Source organism: Labeo rohita, chromosome 5 (genome assembly GCF_022985175.1).
Source record: "Labeo rohita strain BAU-BD-2019 chromosome 5, IGBB_LRoh.1.0, whole genome shotgun sequence".
Taxonomy (NCBI): domain Eukaryota; kingdom Metazoa; phylum Chordata; class Actinopteri; order Cypriniformes; family Cyprinidae; genus Labeo; species Labeo rohita.
The window spans coordinates 14,274,502-14,285,421 of record NC_066873.1 but is presented as its reverse complement, the minus strand read 5'-3'; the positions used below and the strand labels follow the sequence as shown (position 1 = coordinate 14,285,421).

General features: G+C 37.8%; 1 protein-coding gene across 3 annotated transcripts in view; it reads left to right on the top strand.

Annotated features, from left to right (window-relative positions):
- The first annotated feature begins 280 nt into the window (after positions 1-280).
- camsap1b (calmodulin regulated spectrin-associated protein 1b) overlaps positions 281-10,920 on the top strand; it is a 30,709-nt gene continuing 20,069 nt past the window's right edge. For all 3 annotated transcript variants that reach the window (XM_051109722.1, XM_051109721.1, XM_051109720.1), the window contains exons 1-3: positions 281-431; positions 820-984; positions 4,748-5,010. In XM_051109722.1, the coding sequence (XP_050965679.1) occupies positions 371-431; positions 820-984; positions 4,748-5,010 (489 nt within the window). In that variant the 5' untranslated portion in view covers positions 281-370. The remainder of the gene's footprint in view (positions 432-819; positions 985-4,747; positions 5,011-10,920) is intronic.

The window sequence follows — 10,920 nt, the reverse complement described above, 5'->3', positions numbered from 1 at the left end:
TGAATAATTCGTATTTTAAACTACATTTACACGGTTTGTTTGTTGCTGTTATTTTGAAGTGTGGTGGTAGTGAAGGCTGTAACACACTCACAAGGGTTTGTCATTCATCCACCGACACTCGTATCTGCTCGGACTAAACGTGGCCTCATGATTCCCGCCGGAGCCTTTTACCCTTTTCTCTCATTTCTCACCCACAGATTTGCCAGAGTGGATTGTTGATAGTTCATTATCTGGAAGGTACGTGGCGGTAAATGTGGCTGTTTTCATTAATTGCTGACAAAGGGGCTGTTGTTTAGCTGCGGGTTGCTAGTCCTCATCTCATTAAGCAGCATTAGCTGTTAGCTGCTGTTAACTGTATTTCAGTCAAAACATGCAAACCAGCTTACGGTCTGCACAGCAGCTCTCAGAAATGGTTAAATCTACCTCTCCATGTGAGTGTTTGAACATTTAATAAATTATTATAATCTTTATTAGCTACCTGGGCGACGGCTAGCTAGTTACTTTGCATATAAACTAATCACAGACTAGCTTATCTTGTCAGGATCCAGGCGGTCAGGTTTGTTTTGTTCAGTAGTTGTTTGTAACAAATGTAACGTTACATGTCGCTTTTGTCTGGGATTATGATTATTACAATTTTTAGTGTGTAGTGTTTGAATAAAAGCTTCTCGTGTGCTAGCTAGCTTGGACGCTAAAGAACTGAGTTATTGCTCCAAAGCTCCTGACACACCAATGCTTGACATGCAGCTTATGAAACGCCGCATGCCCTCAAAAGAGAGTCGTTAAGGTTGTTTGAATGTGCTTTTGCTTGTGTGTTTGCAGACGGTGGTCGCAGGATGGACGCGGAGCTGGGTGCTGACAGCGCCCGCAGAAAGATGGAGGCGGCGGGCGAGGCGCTGGAGATCGTGCCGCTGGAAATGTATGATTCAGCCCGAGCCAAAATAGCGGCTAATCTGCGATGGCTCTTCGCCAAAGCCTTCGGTATCGGTGAGTTGGTTTGACTGTGTTTATGAATGAAAACGGGACTCTTTATTTATTAAGCGACTCTGTGTGATATGTAATCAAAGACAGCTGGCTAGACAGACAGAAGATGTGTGCTGCTGCTCCCCTATGGTATTGCCACCTGATACCATCACTGTACTATGGTATTGAGCAATAATTATGGGAATCATTAACTTAGGTGTGTTACATGTCCAAAATGGTATTTCCACACTACTTAAACACGTACTATGGTCTTTACATAGTACTTCAAAGGATACCATGGTATGATATTTGGATATTATACCATGGTATTTCCACTCTGCCTCACCTTACAACAAAAGCATGGAGACACTGAACTGAACTGGTATCAGATGATAAAACTGTGGTCCTTTGGATGCTGCTGAAAGTAATTTTCCAGGTTATTTACATAGTATTTCCAAGAATACCATGATAAATATCTTAACTAACATGAAAGTAGCATGGTACTACTTTTTTTTTTTTTAAACTGAAAACAAGGTCGTTACGATACCAATGTTTTCGATACCACTGAAATTTCAGAATTATTTTATACCAATTTTGATACCACAGTAAAATAAATAAATTAATTATAATTATTGAATACAACAGCAGTCAGTAATAATAATAAAAAAAAAGAAAATAAAAGACAGTTGAACGCAACAGGAAATTAAGTAGCTCTGTATATGTCTATCTAACAGCAGTATTTAAGAAAATACTACACAAGTTGAAAATAGCGATCAGATGTAACATAAAACACTGCATAGTCTTCACTTGTAAGAATTAAATATACAGTATACGGTGTTGCTATCATACAGAAATGGTCAGGGTATGTTAAAAAAAAAAAAAAAAAATAAAAAATAAATATATATATATATATATATATATATATATATATATATATATATATATATATACATATACACAGTACTATTTGTTATTGTCATTTATAGGGCACTGATTTATTTTTTATTTTTTTAAATTTTTTTTAAGAGATATATCACCCAAAAATTAAAAGTTTTGTTATTAATTACTGACCCTCATGTCATTCCAAACCTGTAAGAGACCGCAAGGGTCCAACCATGTTCAGGGCCCAGAAAGATAGTAAAGAGATTGACTAAATAAAAAAATATCTTAATGTTCTGAATATGAACGAAGGTCTTACAGTTTGGAACAACATGAGGGTGAGTAGTTAATGACAGACTATTATTCTGGGTGAACTATCCCTTTAAGCAGTACACAAAACAAATACCAGTTAGGGTTTATGGAAATACTACTCAACTTGACAGGTCAAGAAATATAACAAATGTATCTACTACAATATATGCCCTACAAATATTATTTCTGAGAAGGCCTGATCACCCTTATTTTATTGTTTTGTCCAGTTTAATCATGTAAATATCTTCGAAGTAGCAGTCTGTGGGATTTATGGGGGAGTGTAGTTGTTTTGGATGAGAGGGCAGCAGTCTGAGTCCACTGTTGTGGTATTTGACAGTGAGGATCCACAAGCATTTGTCCCATCTGCAGTGCTTGCACTATTGAAATGTTGTGGATGAACAGGAAGAGTTTTCCTAATGCCAGCGACCCCCTGTCAGCAGATATGGAGCATTCGCTGTATGCAAAGGGCATTAAGAGTCAGTTTTGTTAGTTCTGTCCAAAGAAGTGTATTATGTTTGTATATGTTAATTTTTTCTTTTTTTTAAAAAGCATTTATTCATCTGTTCATAAGTTAATAATTCCCTCCAAGATTAGTAATTCTGTCTTCGTTTAGTTGCCCTAATAGGAGTTAGCATAAAAGTACATCAGCTTGTGCATTACATTGCAATACTTCTGAAGCCATACAATACCTTTCAGTACTTTCAGTCATGGCACATAAAACATCAAACCTGGTTCAAGTGAACATGCACACTTTATGCATAAAATAGGAAGCTTTCCTGTTTCTTTGACGTGTGTAATGATCAAATATGTACAATGGCAGTGTTTAGGATGCATTTGACTTGTGGTCGTGCACAGATAACTAGGCATAATTATTCATTCTGTACTCTGAGTTAACAGTCTGAATACCTGCATATGGAAAAAGCAATGACCAGCAGCCATATTTGCTTCAGATATATTTTTAGCCTCTGCTCTAGTATCAGTCACTAATGACTGTTACATATGAGCAGTGCTGTGTGTGGCCAAATTACATCAAACTTCTAATGGGTGGAACTTTTTAATCACTTTTTCTTGTCATGTATCAATTGATTCAGTGTTGATTCATGGTATTAACCCAGAAGAGTTGCACGCAAGATCTGTTCGAGCATATGGCTCATGTTAGATCACCTCATAAGACTGGCACTGTATAATGAAATCCTATTGGAGGATGTATTCAAGCGTGCACTGATATGTGACCTGTACCCCCTTTAACAAAAAGGCACCCCAGTCTGCCATCATCAGTGGCTGAAACAGAAATGTGGCGTGTAAGACTTCTGACCTTGTTTTAAAGCTGAGGAAACTGTCTCTCTCTGCTGTTGAATGTTTAATTATCTGAACTGTCTATGCAGGGTGTGTCAGTTTGCCATAATAGTAATGAGTAACAATAATAACATGGATATCAATTTATTATGTAAATATGGGAGGTGATTTATTGCGTTTCTTGAAGGATCAGATATGTGCTTGTTTGTGGGTTGTGGTTCAAATACAGTTTATCCTACCATTATTGTGGAGTTCTTTGTCCTTTTTTCCCCCATCCTCGCTCCGCTGTTATTCAGGATATTCCCTTCAGTAAAGCTGCAGTTAAAGCGGAGTTGTTTCGGCCCAGTAATTGGCCTGAATGGCGATGAAGGCCATGTGCCACTTTACTGTCAGAAGTGGCCCAGATTTGGAGGGCTTCTTTGCATTCTGCTAATCACTGCTTTGAATGTCCTTTTGAATGTCCACTCCGTTTTTTGTTTTTTTTTTTAATCTGAGGTTCAGGATAAATGCAAATGATTGCAACTGAGGTCCTTATTAAAGACTGTCATGTCTTTTGCAAGAAATGCTGATCTCTTATAGGACATAATGTAGATTCTACATTTATACATTCATATACATACCTTGAAGATCATTTATTATTGTATGCCAGCTGTAAATAGACATCCCTGTGCACATTAATGCAATGTTAGGATTGTTTTCCTGTGTCATGATTGTATAATATTCATGCTTTAAGTCTTATATACATGCTTTGATATATTACAACCTAAGAAACAACCTCTGCTTGTGGCAGACATGCTGGTTTGGAACAAAGCAGACAGCTCCACGTGGTACATCAGAGGGGGCAGGTGTGTGTGCATAAATGCATGATGGATTATTGGACCCAGTGCCTTCATGTTTAATGATATGCTTCTCCTGGGGGATACACATGCAGAGGGTGTGGATGTATATGTGATGGGTGTGGATGGAGCAATAGCTAGGCTAGACTGGGACATGTCTGGCCTTTCTCCCCTCTGTTTGAGCTTTGTGGTTGCAGCCGGACCCCAGCTGCCACAGCTCATCTGCGTCTGCACAGGAGATCTCGTGAAGAGAGTAGAGCCCTGTGGCTTGCTTTTCACACCATCACGCTATTGTCTAGCACATAGTGCATTAGATGGCAACAAAGCAGGGGATTGCTGGCAGATTGCGACTAATGCCAGACGCAGCAGAGTTGTAGCGATCGTAACTGTTGAAAACAGCCTTAGTATTTCATCAGCGGCTTGATTTCTTTATATCTTAATTTATTGTTTTCTCCTCCCATCAGATCACATCCCAGAGGACCTGCGAGACCCTTTCTACACAGACCAGTATGACCAGGAGCACATTAAGCCCCCGGTGATCCGGTTACTGCTGTCCTGTGAGCTGTACTGTCGCGTGTGCGCCCTCATTCTCAAAGGAGACCAGGTGGCCTCTCTGCAGTCCCACCAGTCAGTAATCCAGGCCTTGTCTCGCAAAGGCATCTATGTCATGGAGGGCGATGACACGCCTGTCACCGATTCAGATCTGACCTGCCAGCCAATCAAAATGGTGCGTCAATGATGCATTCAAAATGTGTTATGTCATTTTATATCTTTGGATGTGTTTGGAACACTGCTCATACTATTTTTGCAGTAAGCGTAATGTATGAAATGTGTACGTATGTGATAATGTATTTATTATAGTGCTGTCAAAATCAGCACGTTGACAGAGGTGATTAATAATAGTTAACACAGTTATCGCAGGGGTGGGGTTAGGGTTGGCCACCCCACTCACAACTGCTGCTTTTGTCTCTTTTCTCTTGTCTTGACAAGAAGTGTTTTTATTTAGTCACAACGTCTTTACAACCACATCAAATAGGAGACTTTTTAGATGTGCAGTCCAACTTCACTTCAGCGCAAGGCACTAGTCAAATGAGCACGGGGATAGGTACAGGTGACAAGAAAGTTTCAGTAGAACAACAGTGAACTGCGGTTAGATGAGATTTTGTCAGGCCGTATGTCAGTAAAACAAATTTACCTGTCCTGTCAGTCATACGCTTCAGTTGCATGCACAAATGCGGTGGCGCGTGCTGTAGCCTGTATCATGTTAAATTGCATGTTAAAATGAAACTACAAGGATGCGTGTCAGATCCGTCTTGCATTCAGCAGCAGCAGCTCTTAAAGAAATAGCAGCCAAATAACCTAATAACCTGATGATGTCCATTAATCAAAGAACAAATAGGGGAAATCAATAAATTTCGTAGCTTTAAGGATTCATCTATATTTAATTTAGTGTTTGATAACTTTATTCAATTTCTGTATATTTCCTACTTGGTAAAGGGCACAGGTAAAAAAAAAAAAAAAAAAAAAAAAAAACATTTATGTGAAGATTGTTTTAAGTTTACTTAAATCAGAAGTTATTTTTTTAAAGTATAATAAGTGTTAAAATTGGTAGCTCTCAGTTATACTGTAATGTAGAATGGCTATAGATGTTTTTCCTGAAGTGGAAGTCAGCCTGACTTAACCGGAAGGATGCTTAGCATTTCCGGTGTCCAGCGTTTGTAGTCAAATTAATGTATATTCCGAGTTGATAATCTAATGTTAAACCTATTAAAATGTTTCTAAAAAGCACGTGGCTCCATAGCGCCATCACTTTGTAATGTCGTGATGACTGTCATTTGTCAGTGCCTCACTCCTCAAAGTTTAACAAGTGTGCAGATGACCGGAACAGAACAGCATCCAATTGGAAGTTAGAATTCGTAATGGCAGCACTCATCGTTTACTCAGGAAAAAGGTCTATAGTCAGTGGTCAAATATTAGGAAAAAAAGAACAATTTCCTAGATACATCAGTAATATTGGTATCAGTACATTAAGGTGATACTCACGTTCAGTCATAACTTTTTTTTTTTAACAAATATTAAAAATATACATGTGTTAATTTGAAGATTGAATGTGAAATTATTGCAATGTAAAGTGTATTTAAAAGTTTTAATGTTAGGTGGGTTTTTTTTTTAATGTTAGGTTTTTTTGTATATAATAAGTGTTATATAGAGAAATATGCTAGTATTCAGAATTGTAGTCCAATTGTATATTTTCGCTTAGCAGTCCCCAACTACATTTTTACATTTTCTATTTGTTTTGCTTGCTAGTGGAAGTCACGGCTGAGATGTTTGCTTTTGTACACTGCCAGAAGTCAAAAATCCCTACCCCCAGATCTCTGATGTTCTGCTGCCAAGATATGGTGGGGGTCCCGTATGGACCTCAGTACTCAGCCCCAGGTCAAAAGAGCCCATCCCCAAATCTCTGATATTCTTCTGCCAAGATATGGCTGGGTTGTATTACTGTGTGTTTTCTAGGCAAGGGATAAAAATTGCAAAATGTGTTGGTGAAACAAATTTCTCTAATGACCCTTTCTAAAAAACTAGTCCCGTCTGAATAGGGCAAAAAATATAATTCTATTATAAAGTAGTAATAGCAACAGTCTTTTCAATAAGCTGCGTGATTTGAGGCATTATTCGCATGCATAGCACAAGCGGCAGCACCAGCGTTTTATCTGGAGGAAGAAATGATAATAGTGATGGTTGTCTTAGCAAGTACTAATTACAGTCCAAATCCAGACAAAGAAAAAGCAAGTGTGACATGGAAACTGTGGTTTGCAGAGCTCTTCCTGTTGCAGATATCTCCTGCACTGATGAGAGAAAGCTGCTATTGTTGGCATATCCAGCATGTGTTTTACTACAATCACCTGTCCAAACAATTAGTGAGATCAGCGCTTGAGCGAAAGTAACACAGTGCGGAGTGGATTTCACTGATTTGCTGCCGTATTCTTTCAGCCAGTGATGTGCTTCCTCCATTGAATGGCAATCACTGATGCTGGTGAATCAGCATTGTACACTCATTCGTGCTTTTATCAATTCAAATGCAAATCTTTGTGGTCGAGCCCACACCCTGTACAGAGCTTAGTATGGTGTGATCCACACAAACCTGTTAGACTGAACAGAATGGCTTTGTGAGGCGTGTAGATACAGCTTACTGACTTTAAAAGGCATAGGTGTCATTTGTTTGCCCTGAACCAGTGTAATTGCATCAGTGCTGCATGCGTTGCATTACGTTTTTGGAAGGCAGTACAATCACTAATGAAAGTCAAAACAGTGGTTTACAACCTTTGACACAGTGCTGTTTTTAATATAGTTTAGTATAGCTTTGTGCTGTGTGAATGATTTGTATATACTGTAATATGAAAATAATGTTTCACATCCTATTTAGTTAAGTGTAGATGCTTCTGTGTTAATTTCATCCTTAGGGACCATACTCTTTTGAAGTCTCATTGCAGCTTTTGTATTATCTGCTACATGTCGTGACATGAATGTTTAATGCCATTTGGACTGACCACTAAATTTGGTTGACCACTAAATCCTGTTATGTAACTGCACACACAGGCAAATTTGGAATGAAATACTAGCATTGCTTGCTTCATTGTACACTACCATTCATGAGTTTGGGATCAAATTAATGCTTTTATTCGTCAAGGATATGTTTGTTATTTTTGATCAATTTACAGAGCAAAAAAATAATTTTGAAAGAATCGGTCACTATTTCTTCAAAAATGTTAAGCAGCATGACCGTTTTCAACTTGAGTACCACAAGGCTTAACACTAGGGCTGCTGCTTTTTTCACGTTTTACATGTTACCCTTGGGAGATATCATCAGGAAACATGCTGTTAGCTTTCACTGATATGCTTGTGATACTCCGCTCTATATTTTTTTGCGGCCTGGTAAAGCATACCAATTTGAAAAACGGAATACATAGTTGATCTAAAAAAAACTGGATGACTAGTAATTTCTTGCTGCTAAGTTCTAAAAAATAGTTATTGATTATCAGACCAAAAACTTAGAACACTGTCTAACACCTGATGGCTGCTCTGTCAATTCTTTGTCATCAGTTAAGAACCTAGGTGTGCGATGTGATGGCAGTCTTTTGAAAGCCATTTCTAGCGTTTGTAAAACTGCATTTTTCCAGCTTAAAAATTCTAAATCTAAATTATGACCTACGCTCTCAATGTCAAATGCAGAAGCGTTAATTCATGATGTAGTTTCAGCTGTGAGTATTTTGATCAAATTATGAGGTTTTTTTTTTTTTTTTTTAAGTTGATATTTCTACTGGTTCAGTTGCTAGATACTAGGGCTGTTCGATTCCGAAAATTTTGGAATCAAGTCCGATTCCGATTCCTGGTTCTGGGATTGATGGGATTCGATTCCAAGAATCGATTCCTCACTGTTGTTTTCGATTCTTCTTCGATTCTTGTTTTTTTAGATTGGAGGAACCTAATTTCGCCATCACTGTAGGATCTTAGAAAGTAACCTTTTCATAATATGAAGCTTTGTTTTTATAAATTATGATACATTTCTGTATTTAAATTATTATTATCTGCGTTGCCCATGAAATTAGTCATAGCCCACAGCAGTGTACATGCGTTTATTGCATGAATGAAACAAGACGTGTACGGTTCAGCTGAATGATGTTACTTCAACCGTATGCGTTGCACAAAATTAACAAACTGTACACTGAAACAAAATAACCAGAACATTAACAACAACATTGCTATAAGAGCTTGTGGTTTATCTGTCAGTCAGACGCTCACTCTCCGCCACTTATCTGTGCTCACTTATCGGTGCTTTCAAAATGATCACAGGCTGATAGAAAGGTTAAAAATAGCTTTTTATTTAAGATGGAAATAGGATCAAGACCCTCGATCACGTCATGATCTATTCTTTTGTGCAGCGCTCATGTGGACAACATAAGCCAGTTCCACCGTAAAATAACTTCTGAATCATTTTTGAACTGGTTCATTAAAACGATCTATCCAAAAGAACCTTTTTGTGGAAACGAATCAGACTTCTAATCATTATTAACGAGCAAAGCTGCATCTTCAAACTCAGATATGCACAGTGCAGACTCCTTTCATTCAGTTTATTTTCGTGAATCAACGTTCAGCGACGTTTGATGACAGCAGCCAAGATATGCAACCTTCGTATGATGCAGCCGTTCGTTTGAGAGGCGCCCATATAAGCTTTGTTTGAACTGAAAACGGTTCTGAGTGGGGAGTCGATTCCCCCGACGGAATCGACCTTTGGAATCGACTCTCGATTCCCAACGCCTCGGAATCGAGGAATCGATTCTTTTTGGAATCAATTCCCAGGCCTACTAGATACTAGTTTATTGATCAAGCTGATAGTATTGCGTTGTGTGAAAGTACAACGCAGTACTTTCACACAGCAATCCCAATAAATTGCTGTAAAATGTAATTAGTAAATACATAGATATACTGTTCACACAGGCAACAGCGTTCTGGCTTTTTATTGGTAAGAGACCATTTGCACTTCAGCACCAAAATGCCTGTAAATTCTGTGATGCCAGTCTTCGGAAACAATTTTTAAAACAATTGTCTTCATTTGCCTGCATGAGTAGAAGCATTTTAGTTTCACTATCTGTCCAGTTTCCCAATTTTTGAAGTATAAGGCATAAGGGGGTGATCAAAAAGAATGTTTTTTAACTCTTAGAAACGGTGCTTATAAACACAAAATGTGCATAATAGTGTCCAATTGCTGAACCACAGCCCTAATGAATGGAAGAGGGTGCTGGGTCTTGAGCGTGACGCTTTGAAGAAGCTGCGAGACGAGGCACAATGGTCAAAGATGTCCATCTAGTGCATATTTACATAGAAAACAAGTTCAGACTTCATTCGTCAGCGCTTTCTACGTGCTCCTACCGATAATCTTATTCTGCATTCACACAGAGCACATTACTGGTAATTTACTGATAATGCTACAAGTTCTCATACCAGAATCTGAAGTTTGAATGAATTAATCAGTAGTAGGTCATTACACTTAATTTAAATCATGATATGGACTAGTATCTCTAAATACTGAGCAAAAAGACTTTAAATATGAATCGTTCATGTTTTGCGTGCCGTGTGTATATGAATATCGCAGACATGTGGTTTTGTTTACTATACACATACTGAAGTGCGCGTGATGCTCAAGGTGATTTCAGTGTCTCACCAAATGACATAAATACATGTACATGTGTAAATTTGTACACAAATACAACATTTCCGGAACTGCTATGAAGTATGAAGTTTCTTCTTGAGCATTTTTCCGTTTCTTTTGAGAGAAACTGTTGTCATGTCATAAACACACAGAAATGTAAAGGTGTTCATAGCAACCTGTCAAAATATAAGTTTGGTTTAACTTGAAGACATATATGATTATTGTTTAGTAGAATGTACGTAATACTACTACTACTATTATTTCTAAACTTTATTTTATTAAGGTATAGTCACACAATATTTCTTTCATTTGCCAAGTAATAAAGTTTTGATTTTCATTTGATTAAAAGATAAATTCAATTAGTATTTTATGCCTTCATTTGATAACCAGACAAATGTAAATATTGTAAAAATAAACTTTAATAAATTG